Source organism: Emiliania huxleyi (genome assembly GCF_000372725.1).
Source record: "Emiliania huxleyi CCMP1516 unplaced genomic scaffold EMIHUscaffold_24, whole genome shotgun sequence".
Classification (NCBI taxonomy): Eukaryota; Haptophyta; order Isochrysidales; family Noelaerhabdaceae; genus Emiliania; species Emiliania huxleyi.
The window spans coordinates 902440-920474 of NW_005200250.1; the positions used below are offsets into that span (position 1 = coordinate 902440).

At 64.2% G+C, this 18035-nt stretch overlaps 4 protein-coding genes across 4 annotated transcripts; 2 read left to right on the top strand and 2 right to left on the bottom strand.

Annotated features, from left to right (window-relative positions):
• Positions 1-161: 161 nt before the first annotated feature.
• On the bottom strand, positions 162-2735 carry EMIHUDRAFT_100598 (hypothetical protein; the record flags this gene model as incomplete). The annotated part of the gene is made up of 2 exons (XM_005778945.1): positions 162-2600; positions 2673-2735. The coding sequence occupies 2 exons, from the start codon at positions 2733-2735 to the stop codon at positions 162-164; spliced, it is 2502 nt and encodes an 833-aa protein (XP_005779002.1).
• Positions 2736-6994: 4259 nt separating this feature from the next.
• EMIHUDRAFT_100599 (hypothetical protein) lies at positions 6995-10032 on the bottom strand (the record flags this gene model as incomplete). The annotated part of the gene is made up of 3 exons (XM_005778946.1): positions 6995-7534; positions 9400-9458; positions 9996-10032. The coding sequence occupies 3 exons, from the start codon at positions 10030-10032 to the stop codon at positions 6995-6997; spliced, it is 636 nt and encodes a 211-aa protein (XP_005779003.1).
• Positions 10033-11029: 997 nt separating this feature from the next.
• On the top strand, positions 11030-13805 carry EMIHUDRAFT_41648 (hypothetical protein; the record flags this gene model as incomplete). The annotated part of the gene is made up of 7 exons (XM_005778947.1): positions 11030-11314; positions 11391-11504; positions 11573-11614; positions 11722-11965; positions 12531-12685; positions 12771-12888; positions 13477-13805. Coding segments are annotated over 7 exons (1287 nt in total), but the record flags the coding sequence as incomplete, so codon positions are not given.
• Positions 13806-16649: 2844 nt separating this feature from the next.
• On the top strand, positions 16650-17516 carry EMIHUDRAFT_64618 (hypothetical protein; the record flags this gene model as incomplete). The annotated part of the gene is made up of 1 exon (XM_005778948.1): positions 16650-17516. The coding sequence occupies one exon, from the start codon at positions 16650-16652 to the stop codon at positions 17514-17516; it is 867 nt and encodes a 288-aa protein (XP_005779005.1).
• Positions 17517-18035: the final 519 nt, after the last annotated feature.

The window sequence follows — 18035 nt, forward strand, 5'->3', positions numbered from 1 at the left end:
GGATCAGGTCCAGCTCTGTGTCTCATGCCCCGCGCCGAGCTCGCACATGCCATCCTAGTACTCGTCGAACGTCATGGAATTTCCTGTAGGACGAGGCGGAGGGTGTATGGCCATTGAAGGCATTTTCGGCACCCTGATGACTGAAGTCAGATCATTCGCCCTCAGGGCGGCGTGTACAGGCTGCAGTCGCCCGTGCCATCCTCGCTGCGCGGGAAATGGCAAACGTGGTCCAGCGCTGGGGGTGGCGTGTTCGGCTCCCCGCAGCAGCATGCGCCGCATTCGTTCGGACACGGTTTGCCCAGGGTGGCCAGCACGGACGCCTCGCCCTTCGTGTTGTACACGTTGCACACCGGGATTATCTTCCCAGCGCTGTAGCGGCCATTGTGGAGGTCCGTGTAGTAGGCGTCGGATTTCATAATCTCGTCAAACGGCCTTTGCACAGCGCTGTAGCTGTAAGGCGAGCACGGCTTGTCTGTGTCGTTGACCACACGGCCATTGCGGCACGGCATGCCCCACTCCATGATCTCCTTGTTCGAGTACCCAAACCTGCCTCCGTCGTAACCGGGGAAGATGTCGCGGAACGGCATCCCGCCATTGGCGATGTCTTGCAGGAGAGTCCCTGGGATCCACGGGAGGGTTGGGACGGCCTGGTCGCCGCGGAGAAGTCCATCGGGGCGGTACTTTGTGTCGTGGTACTGTGTCATGTAGATAACAGTGCCCAACGTGGAGTGCGTCCTGGCGCCTTGCGTGAGGTTGTAGGTCAGGGATCCAGGCTTGGGGGACGGCCATTGTGGCGAAGTGCACGCCAACGAGAAGGTGGGGTTGAAGAGATGGGGGCCGCCTCCTCCGCCGCCAACAGCCCCCGCAGCCGCCTTTCCGCTCTCCATCGAGAAGCTTGGGTTGGTCAAAGTCCAAAAGTCCGGGGAGAGGACATTGGTGGCGCTGGAGCAGGCTGGCCCAAGAAAGTTGGGATGCGCCAAGTCTCCGTCGTACACGGTCACGGAATCATCGGTGGGGACGCCAGCGTGAACATGGTGAATTCCAAGCAGATCTATCCACTGCTGCAAGTCAAAGTGTTTGAAATCCTCGACCGGCTTGACGTAGCCCCTCAGTTCCATCCCCTGGTTCGACGCTTCGACCATCCCCTCGATGAACGGAACCTTCTCGAATGCCTCCACATTGGCCAGCCATTCTTCGTGGGTTGCCTGGCGCGGGTAGCCAAAGTAGTTCTTGTTCGTTAGGTCCGGCGGGTCGCTCTTGTCGTGATGTCCAAGGTCCTTTTTGACAGGGTCGGTCATCCGCCCAGTGTCCATCATGCTCTCTTGCCACGCCATGAAGTTCTTGTCGATGTAGGCGTGGTAGGAGAAGAAGAGGGCGGGGTCCGACGGCGAGGTCGTCACGTCACCAATCTCACCCAGCTTGTCATGTGTCGTCGAGTGCAGGGCGTAAACCTTCTTGAGGTCTTGCTGCGTGCACGTCTCCTTCTCATCCGGGCAGTACACGCCTTCGAGGGTGCCGAACTCGTTCTCCTCCTGGCAGTTCTGCCACTCGATCCAGTTGCGCGTGTTGTTGGAGTTGGCGCACGCGTCAAAGTCGTGCTGCGTGTACCGGATCAGGGAGTCCTGCTGCGATCGCCCGCTCCCGCCAAACAGTATGTTACTGGCCTTGCCGACGCCTTTGATGATGGTCCGTCCAACGGTCGAGGGCACTGGTCGTAGCACTTTCGTCCACATGTTGACGATGCACTCGTTGTTGACATCGTGCTTGTCATCCCGCGACCAGTACGTGGTGTCGAAGTCGCCCCAGCGAGACATCGTCCGGTACCGCCAGCGCCCATTCGTGACTTCATAGTTCGGGCCGGACCCGAGCTGCTCGCCGAAGTACGTGTCCGACCAGATGTACTTCTCCGGGTCACAGCCCGGGTTTGCTACGGAAGGGTCGTCGTTAGGCGAACCCACACCGAAGGGGAGGGAGGAAGCGTTAGGGCAGTAGTACTTCCCCGCCGAGACGTTCACAGTCCCGTCGACGTTGAGGACAGGCGCGCTGTCCAGCGGCAAGTTCCACCAGGGGATCGCGCCGATTTTCGGGTCGATGGCGAGGATCGACCCCTCGTAGGTCAGCAACGTCGACTTGTGGAACAGCATGAACTCTGGCCCGCGGTGGCCCTGGTCGCCGCGCGGGTCCGATGCAACGCACGCGTGCTTCATGACAATGTCGGGAAAGTAGACGTACGTGCGGCCGTAGCACTTTCGTCCAGCCTCGGTCGAGATGGTGCTCATGACGTTGAGAGCGCACGCGTACCTGTCGATCTCATCCTCGGTGTGCTCGCGCCACTCCCTCCGCACCCGGGGGAACGGCAGGTCGGCGGCGGTGCCGCTGGGGTTCCCAGTCGAGTGCCAGCGACCGTCAGCGTTTTTCTTGCAAGGAGGGCAGGAGCATTTCTTGAAGTCGTATTCTGGGAACTTGTGCACGGGGCACTCCCATGGTTTGGGCGGGTTGGGCGGGTCGGGGTCCGGCGGGGGCAAACCCGAAAACATGAGGTTGGTCGGAGAAAACATGGGAGTGCGATCGGTCGCCCCGACCCCGTCTTGGTCCTGCACCTGACGAGGGGCGTGAGGAGCGCTGGGCGATGCGCGATTCCGACACGAGGGGTCTGGCGTGGGCGCGCACACCGACGCAGAGAGCGACCCGGCCGCGAGGGCCGCCAAAGCAAACCAGCGTATGTAGAGCGTCATCGATGAACCTGCGACGACCATGGTGAGCGTCAGCACGGCCGCTGCATGATGGAATGCACAAACAGCTATATGCGCATTGTGGAGATGTACGGGGTCTGGAATGAGAGGGCATGGACACGCGGCAGCAGGGGGCGGTAGGACGCTCGGCGACGAAGGGGCTGATAAACGAAAATGACGGCAGAGGAGGAGGCGGTTTGGCAGAGGAGGCGGACAGGCGGAGGCGGCGGTCCCTAGAAGAAGGCGGCGGCGGCGGAGGGTTGCGGAGGGCGGCGGAGGGCGGCGGCGGTAAAGGCTGCGGAGGCCGCGGTACGAGCGGCGGCGCGGGGGCGCGGGCGGCGTCCGGGCGGCTGCAGCGGTGGCGGTGAGGAGGGAGCGGCGGCCGTCGACAGAAGAGCGAATCTCTCGTAGTGGGAAGATGAGCGCCGTCCCGGCTGCCAGGAAGACCGAAGCATTGCGCGCGCCGCCGAAGACGCCGCCCCAAATTTGCGCCGGGGATGGTGTGTGACAGTGGCGGGGCATGTGTTGGGGCGCTGCTTGCTTGCGTTTGTGCGTCGGTGGGAGAGGCGTGTGGTCTACGAGTGGAGGGGGCGCAGGCGCCCACGAAGCAGCGTCGACGCACGTGTGAGTGGGATGGGAGCGGGAGTCGCTCTCGCTGGCCAGCGGAGGGGCAGGGGCGAGGGCCAGGGCAGAGCCTGCTCGATGTCAAAGCAAAGCTCGGCCCCACGAACTCAGGGCAAACCCCGGAAAGTGGGTCAAAAATGACCACCGACACGTGTAGGCGCGAGCCTTACTCAAGATAAGCGCTCAGACACGAAGACGCGTATCTGGGCTACCTGGACGCAGACGCGCATCCTCATGCGTGGGCGCTCATCTTAGTTAATACTCGCGTCCACACATGCAGGTGCGTATATGGGCTCGGTGCACATGAGCACTTACACGTCAGGGCGCGAGCCTTAGCTAAGATACGCGCCTACACGTGTCGGTGGTCATTTTTGACCCACTTTCCGGGGTTTGCCCGAACTCAGGCGGTTGTGAATGATAGCAAAAACTGCTTTCCGACTCAGGCGGGCTTGCAGCTGTGAATGATAGGACGTATTATTCCAATACTCCCGTGCCGAAAAATAAAACGGACACCTCTACTAGGAGATGGGTAAAAAGGAACAGGTCCCCGCCCTGCGGTCTTTGTGCAGGGTTCTTTGTGGGTGTGGTCGGCGACTAGCCGGGGTCGTCCTCCCGATGGGGGACTAGCACTAGCCGTCTTCCACATGGTCCCTCGGGTCCCTGCTGCTCCTAATCTCGTCGTACATCCTCCTGCTGATCTCCGCAACATCCTGCTCCCTCCCTCGTCTCGCCCTGCGCGTCTGCTCCGCCTCCCCGTCGTCCGCCCTGCGTCGTCTGGTGACGGGTCCTCCATAGTCGGTTGAGGTCGCCGCCCTCCTCGTGCCTCTTCCCAACGTTCCCTCGGCGGCCGATGCCGTCTGCTCCGGCTCCCCAGTCCCCGGGTCTGCCCTGCCCTCGTCTGCGCTAGCTTCTGTTTCGTCATCACTGATGTCCGTCCTCTTCTTTCTCCTCTTGTTGTATGCTTTGTACATCGCGTCGATTCCTTTTCGCGTGAGCACCAGCCTGAAGCCCGCCCAGCAGCTGAACCGCTCCCTAAGTCGAAGGAGCATCATCAGTCTCACCCACTTCGCTCGCTGCCGACTGTCTCCGCTCCCTCCCGCTTGGGCCGCCGTCGCGTCCCTCGTTCGTCCCACTGGCTGTTGGCCTGTCCCCTCGTTACCTCTGTTATCCCTCCTCCTCCTCCCGTGCCGAGTGTTGTCCAGGCGAAATTCTTTTACTCCTCTCGCCGCCCCATCCCTCATGGGTCCGTCTGCTTTCTTTCTAGTTAGTTAGTTTTCCGCCCCTACGTTCCTACACAAAATGGTACCGGCCTCATCCTCCTCCGCCCCGCTCTCCGTCGCCGAGGCCCTGACCGCAACGCGATGGCACAATGCGCCGATGCGCTCGGCTCTCCATTCTTTCTCTGTGCCTCACCGCGTCGTGGCGGAGGGGCGAGCACCTCGTTCGTGTGACGTGTGCCAGCGGCTCCCGCGGCCGACGCCACCACGTAGTCCTCGTCTTCCATTTGCGGCGGGCGCCCGGCAGCCAGCGGCAGCCCGGCGGCAGGCAGCAGCCAGCGGCAGCGAACGCAGTACCACGGGCCACGCCCACGGCAATCGACTGGTCGGCTCTGAGCTCTGTGCCAATTCGCCGCCCCTCGCCTCGCGCTCCAACTCGTCCCGCCAACTCGTCCCCCCCCCCTCTTCTGCACTTTTTTTGTAAAATTCTTTACCAGGTGTACCTGTGTTAGTGCCAGTGCGCGCCAGTCCCGTGCCTAGTAAATAAAGAAAGAAAACGGCCAGCACAAGGCTATAAATTTCTTTTACGACCCTCCCTCGCGCGATTCGGTCGGGGCTTTCAAGAAAGATATTGCGCCCTTTCTCCTCAACGGCTATCCCCGCCGCTTATGGATTTCTTTTGCAGGTGCTGCGCCAAGTGCCAAAAGGCAGGTGGGGGACGTGCGGCGGGCGCTCGTGTACGGGAATGGCGGTATCTTTTCGCACTCGGCGGTGGCGATTCTAGCGCAGCCGGTGGATTGAAGAGCACGTCCGCGTGTGAGCTGTGAGTCATGAGGCCAAAGAATTTTCTCACCACAGACACCAAGAAGAAGAAGAACGAGCTCGTCCTTACGCTAACTTACGGCAAATTAATCCTTTAAGCTTTATCACAGTTCGTGTCAGCTGCGAGCTGCAGCTCTGGCGGTGGCGAGTGTCGAGACCGCGCATCAACCATTGAGCACATTGTGCTTTGTGGGCCTCCGTGTTTGCGGCCCTGCTGCGCTGCAAGTGCCAAGTGCAAGACGCACACGGCACGCCGCCGCACTACACTAGGATTTTAAGGAAGAAGCGCAGTTTTTTTTCAAGGCTGCTGGGCGAGCTTCAGGGTGGTGCTCACGCGAAAAGGAATCGACGCGATGTACAAAGCATACAAGAAGAGGAGAAAGAAGAGGAGAGGCGCCAGTGATGACGAAGCAGAAGCTAGTGCAGACGAGGGCAGGGCAGACCCGGGGGCGGCGGAGTCGGACCAGACGGCACCGACCGCCGAGGGAACGTTGGGAAGAGGCACGAGGAGGGCGGCGACCTCAACCGACTATGGAGGACCCGTCACCAGACGACGCAGGGCAGACGACGGTGAGGCGGAGCAGTCGCGCAGGGCGAGACGAGGGAGGGAGGGCCAGGGAGCAGGACGTTGCGGAGATCAGCAGGAGGATGTACGAAGAGATTAGGAGCAGCAGGGACCCACTTCGCCACAGACGGACCCGCGCCTCGCCGCTATGACGGGGACACACCCCGCACCGTCCGCTGTGTCCCCGTCTTTATCCGGAGTGAAAAGTCCAACGCGCTCGTCGGTGACGGCTTCCTCCAACCTGCGCCGCGCTCGGCGAACCTCGACAGCGCCTTCGGTGGCATGCAGCTCTTTGCGCCTGAAGCCTGGAGAGCAGCTCCTCTGCTGCTCACACACTCTGCACAGTTGACACACCCTACTGTGTGGCTGCCACAGGTCAGCTGTGACAGCGATGGGCTCGCCCTCACTGGCCCTCAGTCACTTGTGCTGCGGCTTGTGTGAGCGACACTGGTCACTGCTCGCGGCGACTGCCGGCACACTGTGAGACCATGGGTGTGAGGTAAAACCACGCTACCAGCGCTTGGTCACATCGGCCCCGAGGTCAGATCCTTCTCCTCTGTTGATGACAAGACTTGTCTACTGGCTGGAGCCGAGCAGGAGGGCCCCGGCGCACAACCCCTGGTCAACTCTCATACACGGTCTCGTCCAGACTCCACAGTCCACACCCCGTAGAAATCAAGAGACAGAGTTGAGGAGTAGAGAGAGAGACCTCACTCCTCACATCCTCCCTGCGTATGTCTTTCTTTTACAGGTAAGGAAAGGGGTAAGAAAAGGTCTCCACACACACAAAGTCGAAAGTGGTGGGGCAAGGGGGGGCAACCCTCGCATCTCCGCGCCCGGACACGGGCAGGAGCCCCACGGCATTCAAAGTGCAAGGCCCAGTGCACGTCGCGGTGAACAGACCTGCTCCGGCACCCCACTCCCTCCCTCCAGACACAACCCGCACACAATGATCCCCCGCCCGCGCCGCGCTGAGCGCGTGGGCACAAGAAATATTGCGTCTCAGCGGCCGTGGCCTCTCAGCAGGAGCAGCTCTATGAGCGCTCCTGGGCCGCATCCGCCGCCATCCTGGCTGCAACCGCCCTATCCATCGACGCGGCCGCAGCGGCACCCCTCGCCTCCGCAGCAGCCGCCGCCTCCTCCAACGCCGCCTCGGCCTCCTCCAACGCTGCCCTGGCCTCCGCATGCGCCGCCCTGGCCTCCGCCCTCGCCACCTCGGCAGCCGCCAGCGCCGCCACGGCAGCCACCTCCTCCGCCTTGTCCGCCTCCGCCTCCTCCTCCGCCTCGTCCGCCTCAGCGTCCAAGCGCACCGCCTCGGCCACCGCTGCCGACGCCGCTGCCTGGCTCTCCGCCGTGATGCCGAACCGCATCCTCTCCTCGTGGCACTTCTCGAGAAGCCTGATCATTCTCTCCTCCTCGGCCTTCTTCGCAGCCTCGGCTACCTCCGACGGCGCCTCGGCACCCTCCTCCGCCTCCTGCGACGGCCCAGCCGCACCCGCCCCTCCGCCCTTCTTCTTCTTCTTGCCCTTCTTGCCCTTGGCGCGCTTCTCCGCCTCAACCTCCGCCAGCAGCTCCTCGGCGTGCCGCGCCGCCTCCTTCTCCGCCGCCGCCCTCTGCGCCTCCCTCTCCGCTGCGCCCGCAGCCCACGCCGCCTCCTTCGCCGCCTTCTCGGCCGCCTTCTTGGCCGCCGCATGCTCCTCGAGGGCGCGCACGCACTCGGCGTGGCCCTTCTCCTTGGCACATTGCAGCGCGGTCTTGCCCTTCTTAGCGCACAGCGTCATGTCTGCGCCCGCCCGCAGCAGCTGACGCACGACGGTGGGGTAGCCGAAGGCGGCGGCCTGAATCAGCGCGGTATCGCCGTCATTGTCCTGATGGTCGATCTTCGCGCCGTGCCGGATCAGCGTGTCGACAATCTGCTCGTGGCCTTCCTGGGCGGCGTCCATCAACGCAGTGACGCCGACCGTGCTTCTCTGATTGATCTCCGCGCCGTGCCGCAACGCCAGCTCGACCAGCTTCTCGCGGCCGTTCGCGGCGGCGAGGCTCAGCGCGGAGCAACCGTTGCTGTCCTCCAACGAGACATCCGCACCGCGCCGCAGAAGCGTCTCGGCCAGCTCCGCGTGGCCTTTGAGCATTGCGAGCATCAGCAGCGTCATTCCGCTCTCACGAGAGCCGTCACCAAAGGTGTGCTCGAACGTCGCGTCGACACACCCGACACCGTCGAGCCACGCCAGCACCGCCTCCTCGTCGCCTCGCCGAGCCGCTAGCACGACCTCCTCAGGCACCGTCTCGCTGCTCGGCGCGGCTTCCGCTCCACCCTCGACGCTCAACGCAGAGTGAGCAGCACTGGCGCCCGCCGCCGCCTCGCCTGCGGGTGCGCCGCCCGCCCCTGCGCCGCCCGCCTCGGCCGACGGCGCCTTGCTCCGAGCTGCCGTCATCTCCCCGAGATACGTCCTGACGGCCTCGACGCACTCGGTGTGCCCCCCCTCCTTGGCAATCTGCAGCGCTGTCTCACCGTCCACGTCGCGCAGCTTCATGTCTGCGCCCGCCCGCAGCAGGCGGAGCATCACGGCGGGATGGCCGTTGGCAGCGGCGAGAATCAGCGCGGTGTCGCCGTCGCTGTTCTTCTCGTCGATCTCCGCGCCGTGCCGCAATGCCAGCTCGACCAGGTTCTCGTGGCCGTTCGCGGCGGCGAACATCAGCACGGTGCCACCGTTGCCGTTCTGCAACGAGACATCCGCACCGCGCCGCAGAAGCGCATCGGCCAGCTCCGCGTGGCCATTGCCCATCGCGACCATCAGCAGCGTCACGCCGCTCGCATACGAGCCGTCACCAAAGGTGTACTCGAACGTCGCGTCCACCCCCCGCCGTCGAGCCACGACAGCACCGCTCCCGCTTGGCCATCCGTGGCGGCCTTCCGAATGCTTGCAGGGACGTCGCCGCCGCGCTCCGTCGACGGAGGTGGCGGCGTGCGGGGCGGGGCGCTGGCGCGGGCGGGCGAGGTGGACATACACACAGACATGGCATGTATGGTTGGTGGGAAAAGAAATTCTCCGAAATTAGTGTGCCACCCCTGCGCTCCCTTGGGTTGTCTGTTTTCTTTCTTTCTGCCCCTGCGCTCCCCACTCCCGTTCCCCTGTGTCCCTGATCGTCCTTCCAAAATCCTGCTCGTGCTACGTGCAGGTAGGGACCCGCCTGTCCTCCCCCATCCCTCATGGCACATGGGTTCGTCTGCTTTCTTTCTAGTTTTCCGCCCCTACGTTCCTACACAAAATGGTACCGGCCTCATCCTCCTCCGCCCCGCTCTCCGTCGCCGAGGCCCTGACCGCAACGCGATGGCACAATGCGCCGATGCGCTCGGCTCTCCATTCTCTGTGCCTCACCGCGTCGCGGCGGAGGGGCGAGCACCTCGTGTGCCAGCGGCTCCCGCGGCCGACGCCACCACGTAGTCCTCGTCTTCCATTTGCGGCGGGCGCCCGGCAGCCAGCGGCAGCCGGCGGCCTGAGGGAGGGTGTAGAGGATGAAGAGTGTAGAGCGCTGTAGAGATGTAGAGATGTAGAGCGCTCTGGAGCGCTGTAGAGCTGTAGAGCTCTACATCCGCCGCGGGACGATGTGAGTCCGATGTAGAGCGATGTAGAGGCGCTCTACAACGTGAAATCTCTACAACAAACGCTACATCATAAGCGGCGAACGAGGCACGGTGCGTCGCTCTCCGACATGAGGCGCGCGTTGCACTTGCCAGTGCTGCCCTGGCCTTCTGTCTGCCCGCCCAATGGGTGGCAGTTGCCTCTGCTGCTGTGGCATGCCTCACGGCTGCGACTGGCCGGCGCCTCGGCGCGTCAGCTCGGCTCGGCGTAGCGATCGTGGCCAGCGCAACTCGCCTGGACTCAACGCTCAGCCAGGAGCTCCCGCACGCGCTGGCGCGAGTCATGGCGCATGCAACGCGTCTGAATGCTCGCCTCGCCTCGCGCAAATGCGACCGTCCTCGCAGCCGACAGTCCACCGCCTGCTAAAGAAGCACAGCGACGAATGGGGCACCGGCGACCAGACCGGCGACGCATGGCAGGCTGGTCATGACGCAGTTATAGGGTGTTGTGTGCCGTCAGAGTGACTCCTGAGTGACTCTCTGTGTGTCAGGGATAGTCCAGGGCCGTCCATCAGAGCTCCAGTAAGCTTGGAGACACCCCATTAGCGCGGCTCGACCTCTTCGAGTCACTGCCTTCCCGGCGGGTTGGCTGTAGAGCCTCTACAACAAACTCTACAGCAAAATCGCGCTCTAGACTACATCGCTCTACATCGGACTCACATCGTCCCGCGCCGGATGCAGAGCTCTACAGCTCTACAGCGCTCCAGAGTGCTCTACATCTCTACAGCTCTACAGCGCTCTACACTCTACATCCTCTACACCCTCCCTCAGCCGGCGGCAGGCAGCAGCCAGCGGCAGCGAACGCAGTACCACGGGCCACGCCCACGGCAATCGACTGGTCGGCTCTGAGCTCTGTGCCAATTCGTTCGCCGCCCTCGCGCTCCAACTCGTCCCGCCAACTCGTCCCCCCCCCTCTTCTGGTTCCACTTTTTTTGTATGTAGCTCTTACGTACATTCCCGTAGGAGACTCTGCTGACAGGGTTTGCGATTTTTACATAATTTTTTTGTAAAATTCTTTTACCAGGTGTACCTGTGTTAGTGCCAGTGCGCGCCAGTCCCGTGCGTAAATAAATAAATAAAACGGGCACGCCAAACAAGGGGTGGGAGAAGGACAGGGTCCCCACCTGCACGAGCAGGATCTTGTAAGGACGATCAGGGACCGTGCGTAGTGTGGGGTGAACGTAAATTTCTTTTACGACCCTCCCTCGCGTACGCCAAGGTTCGCCCGTCGACCACGGCGGCCCTGGCCGAGCCGCTGATGCCCGCCCGCCGCGCGGTGTCCGGCAGCCTACGCGGCATCTCCGTCAGCCAGGCGGGGCAGCCGGAAGTAGCAGCTCGCCGTGTCAGCAGCCTCAACGACGGCGAGGCGCTGCTGGGCTTCTCCAGCGGCCTCTGCAGCGGCCGCTGCTTCCTCTACTGGCTGATCTTCCTCTCGTGCCTGGGCGGTCTGCTCTTCGGGTACGACACCGGCGTCATCTCGGGCGCCTCCCTCCTCCTCAAGGAGCGCTTTCGCCTCGGCGCCGTCGAGCTGGAGGCGGTCGTCTCGTCGACCATCCTCTTTGCCGCGCTCGGCTCGCTCGCCTCGGGCCCGATAAATATGCGGCTGGGGCGGCGCCCGACCATCCTCCTCGGCTCGGCCACCTTCACCCTCGGCGCCCTCCTCATGGCCGCCTCCGCCTCGTTTGGCACGCTCGTCCTCGGCCGGGTCATCGTCGGGGCCGCCGCCGCCCCTTCTCCTCTTCGGGCGGTGCCGAGGCCGCCTCCCTCACACGGTGCAGCGTGGATAGGTGGCCGTCGGCCTCTCCTCGGGGACGGTGCCGATGTTCATCGCCGAGGTTGCGCCGACCGCGATGCGCGGCAAGCTCGTCGCGCTCAACAACGTGTGCATTGTTAGCGGGCAGGTGCTCGCGCGGCCTCGTCGAGGCAGCTTCCTGGAACCTTCCCGGAAGCTGCCTGGAGCCGACCGTAGGTCCTCGCGGGCCTCGTCGACGGCTCCTTCGCCCTCGTGCCGGTGAGCCGGGGGGGGGGGGGTAGGTTGCGGCGCACGAGGAGGGGAGGCGTTAGCAGTTGCCTCAGCCGCGGCGCCGGGAAGAGTGGTACATGCTCGGTCTGGCCTAGGCGGGCTGGCGGTACATGCTCGGTCTGGCGGCCGTGCCCGCGGTTGTGCAGCTGGTGGGGATGGCCTTTATGCCAGAGTCGCCGCGCTGGCTGCTCGAGCAGGCGCCGAGACGAGCCGTGACGAGCCGAGATTCGCCGAGATTCGCCGAGATTGCTGCTCGTCGAGCAGCCGAGACGCGAGATTGTGCCGAGACGCGAGATTGTGCCGAGATGTGCTCCGAGGTGCGGCCGAGGTGCGGCCGAGGTGCGGCCGAGGTGTTGCCGAGGCTCGCATCCGCAGAGCTCACCGCCCAGCCCGCTGCTCGAGCAGGGGCGGAGGGGCGAGGCGAGGGCGGCCATGCTGCGCTCGCGCGAGAGGACGCCGACCTGCGAGGCAGAGGTGGGAGGGCGGAGCTGGCCGAGGGTGGCGAGGGTGTGGACGGCGTCTCTTCACAGCGGTGGGTGTGAGCAGGTGGAGAGCGAGATCGCAGAGATGGCGGCGGCGATCACGCTGCAGCGCGAGGCGGAGGCGGCGTTGCGCCGGGCGACGGTGCCGATCCGCCCTGTCGATGAGGGCGGCGGCGGCGGCGGCGGCGGCGGCGGCGGCGGCGGCGGCGGCGGCGGCGGCGGCGGCGGTGCGGGAGGATGCGGTGCGGAGGGCGGCGGTGCCAGCGGCGGGGGGGTCGAGGAGCTCCCGCCGCTCGGGCTGGTGGCACAGGTTCGGCCGGTGGCGGCGCAGCTGCGGCTGGGCGTCGGGCTACAGGCGCTGCATATGGGGAGATATGGGGAGAGATGGGGAGAGATGGGGAGAGATGGGGAGAGATGGGGAGAGATGGGGAGAGATGGTGTCGGGCTGCAGGCGCTGCAGCAGCTGGTCGGGATCAACACGATCATGTACTACTCGACGCCGATCCTGAGGCAGGCCTTCTTCTCGGGCGCGGTCAGCGAGGAGGAGCGCGCGTTCGTCATCTGGCTCTCGGCGCCGGTGCCGCGCGGGGGGGCGGCGGGCTCCCCTCCCCCCCCCCCTTCCAGCACACGCCCCTCACCCGTCCGGGACGCGTCCACGTCAGGTCGCGTGCGGGCAGCTCGTCGGCTGCATCGTCGGCATGCTGCTCATCGACCGCGTCGGGCGGAGGCCGCTCGTCCTCTCGTCGCTCGCCCTCTGCGCCCTCTCCCTCGCCCTGCAGGGTGGGCAGAGACGCCCTCGCCGCACGCAACGCAGCCCCGCGGTAGCCGCGCACCGGCCTACCACTCTCGCGACTGCACCGCCCGGGCCTACCACCCACCCACCCACCCCCTCCCCGCCCGCGGCCAGGCGCCAACTTTTGGGTGGACCACACCTATTGCGGCGGCGAGCTCGGGGGCGGCGCAGACGACGACGCGTTGCCGCCGTCCGACGCTCTCGCCGCCGCCGCCGCCGAGGCCGCCGCTGCCGCCGTTCCGCCAGGCGGTCCGCCGCTGGCGCCGCCTCCGGCGCCGCCCCCTCGCCCCCCCTCCGGCAACGAGGCCGTGTGCGGCGCTACGGGCTGGCTCTCCCTCGCGGGGATGGTGCTCTACTTGCTCGCCTTTGGGCTCGGCGCACCGCCCCTAGATGCGCATCACGGGTCCTCCTCGACTCAGTCGGGACGCACTCGGCGGCATGCCTCGGTCGGGCCACTGCACTCGTACACCTCCTCGTGCACGCGGCGCTCAGTGCCGTGCTACGCCCACCCTCACCCGCTATGTCGCCCACCCCCTACCCCCACTGTACCCGAACCCATCCCCTACCACCGCCAGGCATGTCGCCCACCCCCTACCCCCACTGTACCCGAACCCATCCCCTACCACCGCCAGGCATGTCGCCCATCCCGTGGACCGTCAACTCGGAGATCTACCCGCTCTCGGTGCGCTCGCTCTGCGTGGGAATCGCGACCGCGACCAACTGGACGGTCAACTTTGTCGTCGCCGCCTCCTTCCTCTCGCTCGAGCAGGCGATGGGCGCCGCGGCGACCTTTTGGATGTACGGCGCCTTTGCGGCGGCCGGCCTGGTGTGGCTCTGGTTCGCGCTGCCCGAGACGGCGAACAAGTCGCTCGAGGAGATTGAGAAGCTCTTCGAGCGGCGCTCGTAGGGGGGCAGCAGGCGGGATGTGGCTGGGGCTCCCGTGGGCGGGCCCCGCCGGCGTTTGCTCGAATAGGATCTGAGAGGTAGACAAATCACCCCGGCTCACGGGGCGGCTCAGTCCCTCATGCACTGAGGGGATTTCCCGCGATAGGCATCTAGGTCGTTAGGTTAGGGTCGTGTGGCGCACTCGTGGACTCTTGTTAGGCAGGTCGTGGTTCACGGGGCTTATCGTCGTGTGACTATGAGTGTGCTGGAACGTGATGAAGAGCTGTCTGAGACTGAGTAATGAGAGACAGAGTGAGACTGTGATTGGCCCGATGCGCCGATTGAAATTGGGCAGTTGGCTGGGGGGCCGCCCGGCCCGCGGTCTGATCACATCGCCCGTTTTCTCCACGCACACATAATAAAGCCGTACCCCCCATATGACCCAATGACATATCTCTCGCGTCCTCTCTGGAGAAGTCAAAGGGCTCGCGTCCATCTCTAGGCTCTGGGGGGAGGCGGGGGGGCCCCCGGAGGTGCACCGTGCGCCGTGCAGCAGTGCGGAAACGGGGCTCCGGCTCTACTAGTCTCTCTACTAGCACCGACTTCCCGAATGGTTACGGTTGGTTAGAGGGCAGATTTGGAGAGATCTCGAGGAGTACATACAGATAGACCCTCCAATCATCAGAAAACTCCAACCTGATCGGTCGTACTGACCGCCGACAGATCACTCCAGACAGCAGACAGGCCAACGTCTGCACGCGGCCGGCCGGGCGAGAGGCTTGACACGATCCGACCCTGCGACCCTGATGCTGTGCTGCTCTAGCTATCAGACATGCATTGCTGACTGCTGCCACAATGTGCGACCTGTGCTGACCCACTTGGCGGCCTTCCCGGTCAGTGGTGAGGCGCAGTTCAGAGCTGTCGATGGCGCGATGCCGCACTGGTCCCACATCGGTGACACGAGACCACCACGTTTGCCGGTCCAAGAGAGAGGCACCGGCGCTGTCCTGAGAAGGTGCATGGTCCCTCTTGACTGCCCATGCGCGCGAGGCTGTGTAGGCATAGCCTCGAGAGTGCCAGCAGCCAATCCGAGGCAGTTTGTGACGCGCATTGCGTCAGAAGCGTGCACGCGCTGGAAGGACACCTCCCTACTGGCCGTACGATCAGGTCGTCACTGAATGCCGAACAGCCGAAGACTAAGGCCGCGAGCTATGCAGGCGGTCAGTTGAGCAGCATGGGCCATGGCACGGTCAGCAGCGCCGAAAGGATGTCGCAAGGCGTGATAGCATGGCCGCAAGTACGCCGAATTCCCACACACCAGTGAGGGAGGGCGAGACGATCGAGGGGTCCCGTACCATGCGGAATCGACCCTATCCAGTGCTCAAGTGCTCAAGTGAAAAAGGGGTAAAAGGGCGGGGAATTCACGCTTTGGCACTTGGAGCACTTGGAGTGCAGTCAGTAACCGCACATCCAGGGCCGGGGAGCTCAGAAGCGCACCCAGCGGGCCGGATGATTGGCATCGGGTTACGGGCAAGAAAGCCCTAGCCCCGGGGGTGCGCGTTCGCAGGGCAAGGGCCTTAAAGTAAACACAGTTCTCCGAGGGTTGGACCCGCGTACCGGAGCTAGTGGACGCCCCCTCTACTCGGAGCTAGTGGACATTACACTGGACACCACGCCCAAACACAGACACTTGCTTAGTCCTCGGTCCCGGAGCTCCACCTTGGCATCCCTCCTTGTTTGTACACAACGGCCCCCCCGGCGCTGCCCGCCGCAGCCGAAGACAATGGGTTGCTGCATCTCCAAGCTGAAGACTACCGACCTCAACCGCGACACGGCGCCGCTCGCCAGAGCACCGTCGCCGCACGAGGAGCTCAGCTCTACGGCCAGCAACACGAGCATGACCGAGTCGGCGGCAGCGGAGGCAAAAACTACCGACCGCTACACGGCGCCGCACGCCATCTGGGAGGCTCTAGCAACGGACACCGTCAAGTTGCTCCGGGCTTCGTCCCTCGTCGAGCTGGCAAAAGAGGGTGGTGTGCTCTGCCGGCGCCAGGAGTTGCCGCCCGAGGCCTTCATCGGCGTCGAGGAGCTCAAGAGCCTGTACGGCGACGGCAACCGGGATGGCGTGCTGCCCATCCTCTCCGTCTCCTTCTGCTGGGACACCCCGCAGCACCCAGACCCGAGTGGGAAGCAGCTCGCCACGGTGGCCGCCGCCCTCGAGCGCGAGATGCCCAAGTACGCCAAGATGGGCTTCACCGAGATGGGCGTCTTCTGGGACTGGGCGGCGCTCTACCAGAAGGACCCCGAGTACTTCCAAGAGACCGAGACGCCCGGGGCCAAGCCCGAGGGTCCCGAGCGAGAGGCTTTCCTTGAGGACCTCAAGGAGAGGCGCGCCTTCTACGGCGGCAAGGCGTACGAGGAGAGCCGAACGCTCAAGGAGAAGGAGGCGTTCGGCCACGCGCTGCACAACACGATGGACCTCTGGTATGCGCACCAGGGCACGACGGTGTACCTGCTCACGCAGCTGCCGGAGGGCACGCAGCGCAAGCTGGGCTACGATGACTCGGGCTGGACGACGTACGAGCGCCGTTCCGCCGAGCAGATCAAGAAGGTCTACCTGTACAAGGCAAAGTGGAAGCTCGTCCGCGATCTCGGGTCCGGCGATCTCGACAAGGACGGCGCAGGGAGCCGCAACTGGCCACTCGACCCGGACGGCTTCGACGAGCTGATCGAGAGCAAGGAGTTCACCAACGGCGCGGACAAGGAGACGGTCAAGACGCTGTACCGCAAGATGAGCGAAGCGCAGCTGAGCGGCATCGAGATGCTCGATTTCACGGGCATCTCGGCGCCGTCAGTGAGGGACATGGAGCAGCTCGGCCGGTGTCTCAACTTGTGCAAGAATCTCTCGCAGTGTGACCTCTCGAGGGTCGGTCTCACGGATGAGCCGTGCAGAGCATTGTTCTCCACCCTCAAATTCAACGGGGTGCTGACCTGCTTGAACGTGGGCGGCAACTACATCGGCCCCACTGGCGCGACCGCGATCGCCGAGGCGCTGCGCGGCAACGAGGTGCTGACCAAGCTCGACCTCTCCGTCAACTACATCAGCGACGAGGGTGTCAAGGCGCTAGCATCCGCTCTTCTCGTCAACGAGGTGCTGACCTCCTTGGATGTGCGCGGCAACGAGATCGGCTCCACCGGCGCCGCCGCGATCGCCGAGGCGCTGCGCGGCAACGAGGTGCTGAAATCCCTCGACGTGCGTTGCAACAAGATCTCGGGAGACGCCGCGCAGCAGCTGGCGACGGCTGTGCTTGCCAGCCCATCGCTCGAGATCTTCGGCTTGGTGCCGCTGAAGGAGCTGCGCGCAAACACGCTCGATAAGCTAGATTTGAGCGGCAAGGGCCTTGGGGTGCCAGAGGCCCTTGTGCTGGCCAAGCTGGTCGAGGGCAGCGAGGTGCTGAAAAGCGTCGACCTCCGCGGCAACTCACTTGGCACGGAGGGCTGGTGCGCGATCTTCGCGGCGCTGCGAGACAACAAGGAGAACAAGATCGAGTCGTGGGACCTCTCACATCAGGGCATCAACGCGGAGGTCGCCAAGGTGCTGGCGGAGTATGTCTCGGTCAGCGGGGTGCTGAAAAGCATCAACCTCGAGTACAACAATTTGGGCGACGAAGGGAAGGGAGTGATTCGGGATGCGGTGAGCGGGCGGGTAGGGTTCGAGCTCAAGATGTGAGTGTGAATTCTGAGAGTCGGGACGGTGCAGGGGGGCGTGCATGAATTAGTCTGGGGTACGTCTTCTTTGTACTTTGAGTCGCACGGTCGATTCGCGGTGATTCTTTTTACGTTTTTCAGCGCGGTGCTGAAATCGCTCGACGTCTGCTACAACGAGATTGGTGACGAGGGCGCCAAGGCGCTGGCCTCCGCTCTGCGCGCGGTCAACGGGGGGTGCTGACCGAGCTCGACCTCTCCCGCAACGACATCGACGACGCGGGCGCCGTGGCGCTGGCCTCCGCTCTGCGCGTCAACGGGGTGCTGAAAAATCTCTACATGGGCTACAACGAGAGATATGCGGTCTTGATTATATGGGCCGGGGTACCTACTCGGCCGCCGGTATCACAGCGCTCTTACGGAGGCCCTCAAGGTCAACCGACGCGTTGCTGACCGAGCTGCACCTCAGCGTTTCGTTTTTTCTCGAACCACGTGCCTCTACCCCGCCGTTCTTGAAAAAGTGGGTGTGTGGGTAAACGCTTCG